The following is a 15,497-nucleotide window of genomic DNA, read 5'->3' as shown; positions in this document are numbered from 1 at the left end:
AGTTATGCCCAACTCCACCAGTGGATTCTGACAGCGTGGAAAAGTGTGAAAACATCCATGATCACCAACGGATTTCGAAGGGCTGGACTGCTGCATGATGGAGAGGAGGACACTGACACTGCCCTTCTGAGGGTGTTTGACTCTGACACTGACAACGAGGATTTGTTTGGTTTTGAAAGTGACAACGAAGGAGAGAAGCGGAGAGCGGATGACGAAGCCATCCTGAGCCTGTTCGTTTCCGACACTGGAGAAGAGGACTTTGGTGGTTTTAGTGCGCAGGAAGAAGAGAAAGATGGTGGTGAATGACTGACTTTTCTTTTTGTTAAAGCCATGTCACTGCACCTGAGCCTAAAAGGTAGTCCGAATCTATTTTTCTGGTTTGCTGTAGGTTATTGTTATGTACTACATTTGTTACTCGTTTATGAAGCACAGTACATGTTTCGTACTTGTAATTACCGGTACTTGTACATATACCTAAAAAGTTATGCAAATATGTACCCGTAACTTGTTTTTCAAAATATTAATAAAAGGGGTGTGTCTCCAAACAGCCATCTCTTTCCTGACAATTCGCTTTGTGCATATTCTCTTACATATGATAAGTCAACATTGAAACAGGATTTTCCCCTGATTTTAGCTTGTGCGGCTAATATTCAGGTGCGCTTTGTATGGTATATATGGTAACTACATGTGGCTTGAATACAGCATGGTCACTTTTAAGTAGAGCAGTTGGTTTGGTATGGCCAAATCCTGTTAGCAATATCCACTCCCTTACGTCTTCTTTAAACTATGTTATAGATTCTGCTTAGCCAGTTATTATTCAGCACATAAATATATACACACTTTTTAAAGTACATATAAAGTAATACAATAAATTTGAAATTTAGTCCTCATAAAAAACTCCATTTACACACACTTCCACATATATACAGACATATCTGCCTATACACTCAACTACCATTCATTCATATATTCTATTTTGATGTGCTTGTGCTAAAATTACTCTCTGGCCTACCGCTGTTAAAATATACCTAACTGACAGTCATTGTGTTTGCGCACACCCAAGCACACACCTTGGGCCTACAGGTATTATGTTTTCACACATTGTTTCCATGGGAACACTCCACCGTGTGAAATTAATTAAGGGTGGACATTTGAATTAATTAACTAGGAGTGTGGCATTACACTTCTCTGGCCTTATGACATTAAACACACACTCACACTCACATACACACACATTCTTGCAGTAAGAAGACACACAGATTCAATTTAATTACCAGTGTGCAGATCACTGGTACAATGTGGATCATCCCAAATTACATATTGTACTATGGCTGCATGCGTGTGTATGTAAGATTAATGTGAGTACAACAGTATGTGCTAACTTAGCTGAAGTGGCAGGCAGCTATTACTGAAGCACACAAATTCCCAGAAGCTAATATTCGACCAAATACCTGTGTTTTCAGTTTAAAATGGGCACAATTCCTCCACCCACTGGCTTGAAAGGCAGCTTCCTGCTCTGCACTGGAGCATAGGCAGCTCTAGTCAGTTGGAATTCATTGACGTTACAATTATGACCCAGCAAAAGCACAACACAAAAATAAATAAAAACTTTTGTCTCACTCGTGCAGAATAGCCCATTGTCCACCAGTGAATCTGCATACTCATCATAATCAAACTGAATATTGTTCCATGAAATTCAACGATGTGCTCACATTAGGCAAGTTCTCTGCAGGTCTGGTTTTGCTTTTACACAGAAGTAAATATTATTCATGCAAGCTATGTAAGCTATACTTATTATACACCACTGTGACACCTTTATTCCGTAGCTAAATAGGTCTTGAGCTGCCTATAGCAAAGTCCTGTCCTGTCCTGGGCAGACCCATTTAATCTTAAAACCACTATAGTAGCATGCTTTATTTCTATGTGCAAGAAGGGGAATAAAGTTAATAATATTTTGCTAAGAACTTCTGGAAATTACAGGTGGCAAATTTCCTGTCATGATAAAAAACAGCCTCAGGCTGAGTAATACATTTACAAATACATGGGCAGAAACCTTAATGTAAACTGAAGGGACAGCAGTTAATGCTTAAGGTCTAGTGAGTAATTCAAGAAAATAAATAAATTCAAGATATTTAAGTGTGAATGGGTGGATGACTGGATGTGTAAAGCGCTTTGGGGTCCTTAGGGACTAGTAAAGCGCTATACAAATACAGGCCAGGCCATATTTAGACTCTGGTGTGTCTTTTCCCTGCCATCAAAGCAGTAAAACTTTTTTTTGCTGTTTTGTTGTTTTAGGGATTGTTGGTTTGTTGCAATTCTCCAGTACAAAGATTTGTTAGATGAGGGAGTATGTGTGCAGTTTTCCTGAAGTCTGTTCGCCAGGTGATTTATCTAAGCTGGTGTTATCTACTATTCATTTCTTATGTGATCTTTCCATATTGCCCCCAAAATTTTTAATGTGTAGAATCGATGCTGTCAACAATTTCTTGTTTGTGCTTTTAGCAAAGTATATACATAAAAAATGTAAATGTTCTGAGGAACTTCAGACAACCTTTCAGAAAAGACTGAATATATACATAATCAAATAGATATAACAGAATTGCACACTGAATGGGAAAAGGTTATGGCCAACCATATATGTCTCATTTGAAGCAGGTCTAATCCAGTCCCCAGAATAGCTGCAGTCTTTCTTTTTGACTCTACCGACCTCAGTGCTTAGATAGATTTCTTAAGGTAATTTAAGCTACTTTAGATTTAATTTTTAATTTAATTAAGGAATGAAGACGTAGATAGACAGACAGACAGACAGACTGACTGACTGATAGACAGACAGACAGACAGACAGATCTGGAGCCAGCACAGTAACATAGCAATAGATCTGCCACTAAGAGAATCCCTGTGCTGTACTCAAATGCCAAACTGGTACAACTGAGGTGATAACTGAAGAGCCTGTTTTCCCTTAAGATGTTGGAACTTGGCAGAACTGTAAAACAGGAAAGCCAATTATCATAGCAAAACAATGGAAAAATTCTATGAGTATGAGGCTCTAAAGATGGCGTTTGGGAAATTCAGTATTCCAGCCAACAATAAATTGTCTGTAATTAAACTGGCGATTCATAGCTTAGCCAGAGGATTGTTCCATATGCAACAAACCTGAATTCTGAAATTACAACACATAGGAGAATAAATGAAAAGGCCCTTAAACTTTAATCCAAGGGCCAAATATGAGACACTTGGAAATTGAATTCAGTGAAATTCACTGTGTGTGTGAATTACACACACAAGAGAATTACTTGAAAACACTTGACTACACATAAACTATTATTGGCAAACATAACGTATCAAAATCCAGGTGGGGTGTTGACAAAGCAACTGGTAAACATAATATGATTTCTCAGAGACACTAGTATGAAAGCGTTGGCTTGCCTGTTCCTGTTCATGTTGCCTGTTGCCTGTTTTATTAAACTTGATGCGATATCTCCTCTGCATCATCAAGGTTTTCCTTCCTAACGTGCTAAAGGTATTATTAAAAAGATTTTCACACTGCTCTCCTCCTTCTCTACACATATGTTGGCCAAAGTGGTCAATAAGAGAAAACTTCTGTTACAATAATAAATCACAGAAGTTTATCTGTTTGCTAGTTGTAGCTCTGTTTCCACACAAGGCACAGCTCCTAGCTAATCTAAGAGCTGTGAAAGCAGAGCCAACTACAGTCTGTCTAGCGTCAGTCTCCGGCCAAAGACCTGAGGTTTATCCACAATACACATGTACAGGCACCCTTAAAAAGCTGCTGGAAGGTTCTAGTCATCGTTAATGTGGGACTGACAAACTTGTGAAATGGAAACACGCTACGGTTTCCAGTGGGATCCAAAGCAAGCGTGCTTCATGCAAAAATAGGAATGGATGCAAACAAGCAAAAAGGTTTATGACAGAGCACTGTTTGAGCTGAAAGGAGAGGGATCAGTTTACTTTGGTGTATTTTAATTGATGTCTATTTTTTGGTTTGACTAAGTAAGCACTGCTTGTCCTGATAAACGGTAATGCATAAACAGTTGTTAAGACATACAGGACAACTGCTGGTTAGGTCTCCAGGAAGATAAAGACCCAGATTAGTGTGTGTGATATGCTGTAGAGTAAAACTATATAAACCAAAAACTTATAGGCTGTCCTAATATAAAGAGAGCAAAGACTTAAACTAGAGAGAGGGATAGAGAGGGACAACTTCATCTGTTAGGACTGGATTTCATGCAGTCTTATCTATTCATCCATCCATCCCTCCATCTATCCACCCACATGGAAGTCATGTACAATCTCTGATGCACTTAAAATCATTCAGTTCCTTATTTTTTAAAAAAGAAAAAATCTGTTTAGATGTCAAAGAGTAGTGAATGTAGAGTCACAGTGTAAAGAAAATAAAGACTAGAAACAAAGTAAAACAACAAAGGGAATAAAAAGTAAGGGCTAAACATTACATAGAGATCAAAGCAATATATATCAAAGAAATAAATAAGCAGAAGCTTGTCACTAGACAACTTAAAAAAAATTAAGTGATGAGAGAACAGTTGGAGGACAGTAAGAAGAAAATAAAAAAGACAGATAAAAGAAATGTGTCTTTGTATTTATCCTTCATTCCGTTTGTCCTATTTTGACTTTCTTACCTTTGGGTCATTGTTACTGAATTTCTTTAATATCCCATCATTTAGACGGGAAGTACAACTGAATACAAAGCACAAGAGATAATTTGTCATCAAAATAAAACAGGAAATGAACTTGACACAGACAGAGAGAAAAACACAGAGACGAGACTAGAACGTGAAAGGGAACCAACATTGTCAAACAAGAAACCAAGAACTAGAACTATAGTTCTTGAAGCACTAGGAAATACTGAACTCAGAACAGTATGATACAGAGCATGAACTTAAATTATAAAAAAAGCCCCCCAAAAATCAAAATGCCACGTCAAAGACCTGGATCATGACAAAAGCAGCACAATGTTGCACTGTATTTGTATTTGTTTTTTTTTATTTATGGTGCACTGATAAAAAATTTAAAAAAGTGCTGTTAGCCTATGCTGAAATGCAAATAGTAGTTTACTATCTACTCCAATTGCAGTTTGTCAAAAATAAATGAAAAAAATAATCACAACATCCACAGGTTTGCTATGTTTTAACAGCATATGTTGCAAGAAGATGGTTTTCATGAATGAGTGAATAAAATAGAATAAAACTGAGTACTGTGTACTCTGAAGGTTAGCAATGCTATACATTATATTTAATTTTTGTAACTTGTTATAATAATCAGATTATGTTTTTAATCCAGAATCATTTTATATTCATTAAACTATTGAGTGACTCCTCATTTCCTCTGGATCAAGTCAACTGTAATCTGCACTTACCTGTAAGGAGGCAGTTATTATGAACAAATTAAGTCCAAGTCACTCTTGCATCTCTGTGGTACTTAGATGGCAGGCAGGAATTAGTATGAACATGATGTGACACGTAATGAAACATTGTATTCAGTGCATGTTACTAAAAAATAAATGATTTCCAACAGTTTTTTTTTTTTTGAGTCCACGGGTTGGAACCCCACAAACTCAACATCCAACATCCATTCCAACATCAAGCCGGGGTCTTTCTGTGTGGAGTTTGCATGTTCTCCCCGTGTTTGTGTGGGTTCCCTCCAGGTACTCCGGCTTCTTCCCACCGTCCAAAGACATGCAGTTTGTGGGGATAGGTTAATTGGAAAATCCAAATTGCCATTAGGTGTGAATGTGCGAGTGAATGTGAGCGTGAATGGTTGTCTGTCCCTGTGTGTTCGCCCTGCGACAGACTGGCGACCTGTCCAGGGTGTACCCCGCCTCTCGCCCTATGACAGCTGGGATAGGCTCCAGCGCCCCCCGCGACCCTGAAAAGGAGAAGCGGAAGCGAATGGATGGATGGATGGGTTGGAACTATATTCTGTCCTTTTTGTCGTTGTCATATCTTATATCTCCTCAGTATGTAAATTCCCACTTGTCGCTCTCACACTCTCCTCTCATCTCTGTAAACCATTCCCATGTCCCATTTTATTCAATGTTTTGCCATCAAGAGAATCCACTTCATCTCTCTTATGTCCCACCCTTGTAAACCATTCCCAGTAATTATGAAGGCAGCAACTCGACTGGGGATTTCGCTCAGAGCTCTGAGGAGAGGCCAACATCAGGAAATCCCTGTCACAGCAATGAGACACTAACAAACCACAAGATATACTGAACTGCTAGAAAATGAGCTAAAAAGCCCAGAGGAGCTCTGATTAAAACCTCAGTTTGGAAACGAAATGCAAGCACAAAGGTTGCCCCACAAAAGGATGTTAGAGATGGGGTTTGAAAAAACAATTATTTTCCTTGCTTGATTGTCTTCATGCAAAGAGTGATAAAATTGCATGAAATTTGCACGGCTAAACAAGCTTAGTGACTTATCATTTTGCAGCCAAAGAGCTAATTGTTACACTTAATTGGTTTTTGGCACAGAATAAATTATACAAATCCTATAAGATAAACACTCTAAAACTTTGGTCCATTGGAAAAAAAAAAGTTCTGAAACATCTTGGAAATTCTGCCTGATTCCTTCTTCAAAGCTTTTCTAAGCGGACAAAGAATTGGACAGCATTTTTCTTGTACTGTTTAAAAGGCTTGGGTCTTTATAGAAAATAGGAACATGAAAATTCCCACCAGCCTCAAGCCCCCAGTGAATCAGAGTATTAAATTTGAAGCAGCCATATCCTTCCAACACTGCTTCTCTAGGGTAAGTAGGAAAGGCCTAGCATACATTATGCAGTGGTTATTACTATAGGATTGTGGCGTTGAGCAGGATAAAAGTAAGTACTGAGGGTAAAGTGAAAGACATTTAACTCACTGGTCACTTTGGAACAGATGGATTTATATTATTATAATTTCATTCTCTGACTGCATACATCAGTGACTGGAAAAACAAAACTATCCGGCTACAGACAGCGGTGGTGCTATTACTTTTTTCCACATGAAGTTCAGTTATGTGCAATTTACCGTTTGCACATTAGGCTCGAAATGGATAACCTTGAGGCAAAGGATAAACCAGCAATGATAACTGATATACATTAGCAGTAAACCTGCCGCCTGTAGGCTAACCATAGACCAGAGATGTAAGTATTTATTTCTGGTAGCTGCTACCTGATCCTGTCTGGCTTTGATGGAATGGATTGTCCTGACTTTGCAGGGGTGACGGGGTTAAACAGAAGCGTCTGTGTGGCCATTAAAGAAAAAGAAAAAAAAAGGACTCTCTCGCTTGCTCTCTCTCTGTCTCTCTCACACACGCACACATATATATAAAGCAGAACTCACACACTCTCACACACACACACACATCCATGGGTTTAGCACAAATGAAAAGGGATCTGTTGTGATCCCTTGGAGAATTGAGTTGAACAGGGACAGAAAGGAAACCACAAGAGGAAAGACGGATACCAGAGGAATGAAATAGATATAATGATTGGTATGAAATCTTCAATTAATTTTTTAATACAGTTTCATTCCTGAAATTGCTGTGCAGAATCTATGACTCTGCAGAACCAAGCTTGAACCCAGGTATTGGAAACTACCAAAGTACGAGTCCTTTAAGAGTGAAAAGTCAAATCAGGAAGTAGCCATATTATATTGTTTTCAGTAAAAAGTATTCAGAAACTGCAAGTCCGTGTTTAAGTGTGTATCTGTGTGTGCCGCTGAAGGTCTAAGAAACTGACCCTGATCAATAATCTATGAGCACCAACACGTCTGTGTAGGCAGGCAGAAATGCATGCAAGCAAACACAACATATGCATTTAGAAATATTCATGGACAGAATATAAAATATATTGTCTCACACATTGCACACACACTGTGCACTTCTTCCACATATTGACTCGGGCAAACAGCAGTCACCGTCACCACCTGCATACTTTTACAAACAAAAACTTGTACAGAGTAAACTTATTTCTCTTTCACCTCAAGTATTTGAACCACAGGAGAATATTTCATGGTAAATGGAGCATTGCAACTTTATCTTCTCTGCTCTCCTCACTACCTCTATCCTCTGCACTTATCTTTTCTCTTTTCCTGTCCTCAAGCATTCCACAGGACACAGGACTTGAGGGAGAATTTACTTATATGGCCATGATGTAGCCAAACACATTTGTTACTACTGATATGGATGTTCTGCGTGTCTCCCTAAATGAGATCTCTGAATTAGGTTCTCAAAGCCTGTTAATGTTTCAATATCAACGGCATACTTTATTATAAATGCCTTGGTTGTGAGGACATACAGTTATACAGACCAATGTGGAGAGCAAAAAAGAGTAAATAAAATAAACATTATTGATAGGTTTGTAGCTTGAACCTATTCGCTGGAACGTTGAAGACAATATAATTACACAGCAAAGCAAGACACGAAGTAGGCAAAGTTCTTCATGTTTCTCGTGCACGGGAGAGAACCGGACAAACGCCGTTCCTTCGCTTGACCCCAGTTGCTCTCGTCCGCTCCCCCGTAACACTGCTCTTTTATTGAGGTTACATGAATATGCATAGGTTCATTAACATACGACGTCTACATACAAAGAGTACCTTGCCTGTGTGTGTGGTCAGAGTGTGACCCCATAAATGACTTCCCTAAACCATCTAAACAAAAGCACTTAGCCTAAAACAGATATAGCCACGTTTATCCTACCATAAAACAATAAAACAAGGTACGACCTCTTCCCATGCTCCCAGGATGTAGGTGTGGATTCCAGAACACTCTGGAATCCACACCAAGCCTTTGCAGCCTGCTAAAGATCACACATCCTATCACTACACAATTAATTATACACCTCTACCAATCTAAAACTAATTATAAAACTCTAAGCATATATAAGTAGATATTTCTAAGCATAAATGACAATCAACATTACAAAACCTAACAATTATAATCACTATTTCTTTTAAGAAAGCTCCAGTTTGTAATGCAGTATTGTAAAAAGTGGTACATCTAACTTTAGTATCTTGAAGTATTTCTTTCTCAGCTGGCATTTATTTTCCTTGAGCTGTGTGACTTTGTTGGCTGGTCGCTTAAGCACCATACATTATCATGAAGAAGCAGAAAGCAGAGGGCTGACGTAGCGACTTCAGTTTATAGATCTATTTGGTGTGTCTATCTCTAAAACAGATGCTCTGCGGTTTACCCTACTCTGCCTCCCATCTCTATCTTTCTCCCACTCTTCTTTTTCTCTCGTTGCTCTTTGTAAGATTTATCACTCTGCAACCCTGGAGCCGGGAGGTCCCTGCGTACACCTCTTGTCCCTCTGTACCCGTACCTCTTCGTCCCACCCTCCGCCCCTTTTAATCAGTGTTCTTGAGGCGCGCCCTTCAGGCTTTCTCACGTTTTCTTAATTTTTCTTTGTCTCTCTGTGGTGAGTAATTACCTGTTTTGTGCAGGCTAGTCTTGCAATGAAACCTGGTGACACAGTTGCTGTGTTTCATTTGGTATACTTCTGCACTTGCTATTTTAAGTGCATTAGTGCATTCACAGTAGATGCATTGCTCTGAGTACAAGGAGGGTTTACGAGACAACGGTAAATCAGATGTGAGTAGAATGCTATACACTTCTTGACCTGAAAACTTCAATAGTGACTGAGCTGTAGTCACGAAAGTTAATTTCCCATTGATTCTCCTCATGGACATTTTAGAAAATTCTCATGTAAATAAGACAACTATCTATGAGGTCAATAAAACCAATGAAGAAATTTGCTTTAAAAAATGTCATTCCTTTTGACAGTGAAGGAACTGCTCATCCCACAATGCATTGCAATTCCCAGATTCCACAGCAAAGGACTTCTAACTTTCTCAGATTTAATCCGTATCATAATATTAATAGTATATCCTAGTCATCAGTGTGGTACAGTGCTCCATTCCTGACTTAATCACTCTCATAGCTAATAGCAAGTTTTCTTTGGATGGATACAAGATTGTGGTGGATTATCAAAATTCCAAATAGAGAATATGAATGAGGTTTTTACTGTCATAACCTATCTCTTGAGCTCTATAGTCACCATTCTGGCTACTTAGTAGAAAAGGACAAACTGCTAAATTTTAATCGGTTCAATCTCATTCTTGTCTTGAGATTTGAACAGATTACACAGATCTCACATCTGTAGATAAAAGTCTTGTAACGAACGCTGGTGACCAGTTAAATAGATGATAAGGTTCATGAATGGCCATTAAGAAGCTTGAACATATTCAGTCCAAATACCCAGAGTACACATAAGGGCACTGCTAGTTTATTGTCTCTGGCTGTGGGAACAGAAAGCAGCACATTAGCACTGCATGCCACCAAGCACATTACTTATTTAATAGTCTATGCTAGATAACTGAATTAAGGTTGAAAGAGGAATTGGGGAAACCCCACAGGCATTTTATCATACAGTGTTTGATTAGTATTGTGTTTTGCCCTGAACAATTTACTATATACTTGACTTAACTGATAAATTAAAACAACTTTGTAATTTTAACCGCATCAACAACAGAGCTTTAGAGGACATTTATAATGAAAAGGTTCCACACATATCAATAGAGAGACATAAAAACACAGCAGACTAAACATAGTCATTCTACTATATTGAGATCTCCGTTTTCCATAAATGAGTTTCCTCATATGTTGCGTCACATTCAAAAAGTAACATCTTCAATTCCTAAAGGTTTGAGTTTGAGGGGATATTGCAGAAGAGGCAGTCACTTGGATAGTCGGAGAGACAAACATGAGAATCGAGCTGACCAGAGACAAGAGAGATTAAAGCTTTTTTATTAGCATGACAGCCAGAAGTGTCGCTTGTTCAGCATACATCCATAGCCATTTAGAGTCAGTCTGTTAGTGAGACAAGCAATCAGCAAGACAGTCAGGAGAGCTAAAAGCTGTTATGATGCTGACGGCAAAGATGAATCAGTCAAATGCATCTTGTATAAGGCTTGACTATATTACTATCGAAACAGCTAATGTATGAAGTTAGACAGCTTGTGAGACCAATCACAAGAGACAGATAGGAGAGTTGAAAGCTGGAGTGATAAGTAAATAAAAATCACTTTTGAACCATGTGTCCTGACCAGACTAGTCAGGCAGTCAGTGACATACCAATGAAACAGGAGAGCTGAGAGCTGCTTTTAGGACCCATCTGTACTGGGGGCTGGAGGCTGTGATGATGAGCCACCCGTCTACAGCTTATTATTACCTGACTAATTACATTGGCTACCTCAGGCTGACAGCCCTATGCCTGTATATATAATCAAAGCAAAAATTAAACTATTAACTTAATTAATGGTGCGGTGGTGTATGTTGTGTCAGCTCGCAAGAGAGAGTATGGTGCTTGTGACTGTATTTGTTCCTCAGTGCATAGTTTGCATTATTCGATGAGATTTATGAGTGAGACGTTAACAACAAAACCAGAGGGACAATAATGGATGACCAACACAAAGCATATGTGAGATATGTATGGATATTTCCACGCTATACCTTTGCACTAGTAATGGTGGATTTGTTTTCTATGCATTTGATACAATACACATTGTATACATTTGTTTTTCCTTTTATTTATACCTTTTTCTTGCTACACTGGTGTAAGGGTTCAGTGTTGCTCCAACCAAAATGTGTCCTCTAATAAATTAGTGGACCGCAACAATGTCTTTAAATTTTAAAAGCACAATCTGACAACCATAGCTAATTTACTTCACTAAAATAAAGTTTGTTACTTATTATTGTTTCATTGTAAACTTTTTTTCCCCTAAAATTGTGTTTTAAAAGCACTAGTTTTATATGTGTGTATACGTGTGTGCATGTGTAACTCTGTGGTAAAAGTGTGAAAAGAACAAAATTTATCTCAGGATAAATGTGTGTATTTTTCCATGCAAACAAGACTAAAATTATTTATTTGTTTATTGCTAGAGGCCTAGCTCATATTTAAAGGAGCCAGTTTTTGCATATAATTGTTCTTTATACTGTTCAGGCTACTAGTGGTGCTTTCTTGTTCTGGGTAAATTAGAGCTAGTTTGATCAGTGTTAGGTGTCACTGCTAGCAAAGAGACAAACAGCTCTTATTGTTTGCTGTTTGTGTGCTTTTGTGGCATAGGTTTTGGGCGATAGGCAAAGCTGAACATCACCAAATGGTAACTCAATTAGTATTCATACTAAATATGAACTATGATTGCTGAAACTGAGGTTTTTCTTAAACTTGATCTGCAGCACTGCCTTAGTAGCTTTAAGGGAAGCAAACAGTAACAGCAGGTTGAGTATTTATAAAGCAGCTGCCATGGGCCTTTAATTATCTGAAGACTGCGTCTGTAGAGCGTTCTTCAGATGGTAGGAACATGCTCTGAACTAGTACAGTGGGCGCTATGGGTAGATAATACATTGTAAAAATGTTGCCTTTATTTTCTACAGAGATAATAAAGGCTGCACACTGGGGTATTGTGTGTCAAATGAGTGAATAAAAGATCTTATTTTAATAGAATTAGAAATGCAAGTGACAAAAAGCTTTTGATTTTCAGTCTTTGATTACTGCTAATGTCTTTTAGGGGGAACTGACAATTTTCTCATCAAGAAGGACAAGCCAGTATTGTTACTTTTTCATACATTGTGGGCAACATTCAGCTGTCATATAAAGACGTTAGCAACTGTTTAACATGTAGTCATTATTTGGAAACCTTATATCCATAGATTTGTATATAAGCATTTAATAGAATAAGACTTCCCATCAATGGTTGCGCTTTAAAATGACAGAGTCCTGCGCTAACACAATAAGACCAGGCATGTTCGTCCACACCGCCCATTGAGCTGGAATGATTCAAGGCATATTACATCTGTCATACTTTTCAAAGCACCCTTCGCTTTTAACAGAGTGGAAAGATAATACAGTGAAGCCTATCACACGCCCCGTTGAAAATAATTAATCCAGCGTACATGTGTTAGGAAATAGAAGAGAGATGCATTGCACAATAAACTGAGTGGAGCACTCATTTGTTGTTTGGCAAATTTGTTACCCGAGTCTGTATGAGTGGATTATGTGTGTCTGCGTACACATGCACACAAGCTTGAGTGCTTTGAACTGCACCTAAGTGCCCTTTCAGGTGTTAATGTTTGCATGTGTTCATATCTAGAATGTGCATTTATCAAAGTGTGTATGTGAGGTGTACAGTCACACACAAACGTTGTTTGCCACATGTTGTCTTGTGTTTGTGTGTCTGTTCATAACTTTGTGTACCCATAACACTTATGTTCATGCAGCATTCATGTGTGCATTTGTGACTCCCAGGAGCCCCTGATGCTCTAAAATAGAACACAGACAGGTGTGACATATTAGGAATTTGGTCTTCACTTGCATAAGCAGAACAATAAATATCCATCCATAACAAATAGCACGACAGAGAATGGGTGGGTGAACGAGGGAGATTCAGTCAGAAGAGGATGGAAAAGGAGGGGGGGGGGATTTTTCCCCCCCCATTTCAACGGATCAACGACTTTCCAATTTTAACACAATACTCATTTGGAATTCAGACCAGAATGCAGCAAGATATTAATTTGGGGAAATCAACAGAGAAATTGGGTCACCTGTGAGCTATTCATTTCATGCAGCCAAAACAAATAAGCAATTTAAAGGGTAAGAGTGAGAGACGCGGGGAAGAGGAAGAGAATAAAAAAAGAAAATGATGCAAGTGCAGAGATGTAATGAAAGAGGTGGAAACTTGGTTAAGTATATAAGTGGGAAGAGTCAGCAGACTGGGAAGGGCTGGGAGCGACAGCCGAGGTGGCTCTGAGAGAAGGACAGAGAGAGAGAGCGATGTTAGATTGTTTTTGTAAGCCAATGAAAATGGCAGACATCAGGTTTGCATTCATTGCAACACATATCCACTCAATGTAAACCAAAGTCGTCAGCGCGTGGCCCAGTCAGACTTTAAAAGAGGAAAGCAGAGGTCAGGGTCACAGCTGTATTTATATCATTTAGGTTGAGAATAATTGGCTTTTCGCAGGCACACAATTCAAAACAAGCAAACACAATCACAGATGGATGCCATTTTGAATGGATTATGTAAATTGAGTGCAAAGTATCCAGTGCTGGCAGAGAGGAGAGGGAGTCAAGAGTGAACTGTGACAGTTGATACAAGTTATGACAGTACTGGCTGGTTGGTTGAAAGGTGTCCAGAGAAGCAAGAGCCCACAAGGCACAGACAGAGAGTAAAGTAAATAGGTGTAAATGAAAACTATGAAGCTATTTTGGTATTCGTGGTTATGTTTGTGAGAGTCCAATAAATCTACATTTTGATGTTCTTTTAGTCATCTCTCTCTCCTCTTCTCTATAGGACAGTCCCCTGATCCTCCAGTCAGACAGAAATGTGACTGTCAATGCTCGGAATGAACAGGGACAACTGACTGGTCAGCTAACTGTGGGTAAGACATACACCAAAGACATACAAGTTTTTCTCTTTAAACAACCTCCAAACCGGATCATTTCTCTAAAACATTGTTTGTACTTGAATTCCTAAATGCATTCCACTGCTTTCTGTTTTGCAAACCGAATGCTATCTGTTTCCATTGGCGTGTTTCACTGAGGCTGAGAGCCGGGCTTTTTGGGCTTTTGTCTTGACTATATCATCTTTCCAAGCTCTTATTGAATTAGTGAATGTCCTACAGGAATACAGAACACAAAGGACATGTAGTCTATATAGCATGTTTCAGGGGACTCACTAAAAAGGTCATGAATGAAAAGCTGTGGGAAACTATACCCATAAAGCAATAAGTTAATACATAAAGATAAATATGTTTTTTAAATTTATTTTCTGGTCTGGATGTCATATTTATCTTTCTGTAGTTGACCAGTGTAGGGAGGTCAACGTCAATGTAATATCTAAAAAAGAAAAAACAATATTATTAAATTAAAAGAATTTTTTTTAGCTAGTTCGTCTCCAAAGTTTGTAATGCTGATTCTTTTAAAAGGAAAAATCTGACTGAAGGTCCTGCTACTTGCCATATAAATTCCCAAGTCTTTCATTGTGTGACTTTTCAATTTAATACTGACCCAATTCCCAGTGTCTTTAACCCCATGGCATTTTTTATCCCCTAAAACTTAGAATAAGAGTAGGTAACCCTGTTCCTTGGCTTTGATTCGGTCTGATTGGTTTAAATGAAATGTTTGATGAGGTCTGGCTGTGCACTGATTCCAAAATATAACGTAATGTAAGATATGATTGGCACCATTTTCATGCTTATACAAGATATAGCTGACATCATATTTTGATATGCAACTGTGTTTCTAAAAAAAAATAAAATATAGTCTTTTGTGACAACTATGTATGTCCTAATTTTACATGTGATCCACATTCTAAAACAGAAGACTGAGAATCTTGTTGCTAAGATATGGAAATATAAATACATTTTGGATCAGTATGTGGTACCCTCCAAATGACTAGAAGGCCAAGTTTAAGCGAAGGC

The 15,497-nt window shown here is 38.4% G+C and overlaps 1 protein-coding gene across 4 annotated transcripts in view; it reads left to right on the top strand.

Annotated features, from left to right (window-relative positions):
* LOC146516596 (zeta-sarcoglycan-like) overlaps positions 1-15,497 on the top strand; it is a 396,328-nt gene that overhangs the window by 260,690 nt on the left and 120,141 nt on the right. For all 4 annotated transcript variants that reach the window (XM_085162626.1, XM_085162627.1, XM_085162625.1 and 1 more), the window contains one exon: positions 14,369-14,456. In XM_085162626.1, coding sequence (XP_085018752.1) covers positions 14,369-14,456 — 88 coding nt within the window. The remainder of the gene's footprint in view (positions 1-14,368; positions 14,457-15,497) is intronic.

Source organism: Neolamprologus multifasciatus, chromosome 6, assembly GCF_963576455.1.
Source record: "Neolamprologus multifasciatus chromosome 6, fNeoMul1.2, whole genome shotgun sequence".
NCBI lineage: Eukaryota > Metazoa > Chordata > Actinopteri > Cichliformes > Cichlidae > Neolamprologus > Neolamprologus multifasciatus.
The sequence above is the reverse complement of the archived record's forward strand: the minus strand, read 5'-3'. Positions and strand labels throughout refer to the sequence as shown.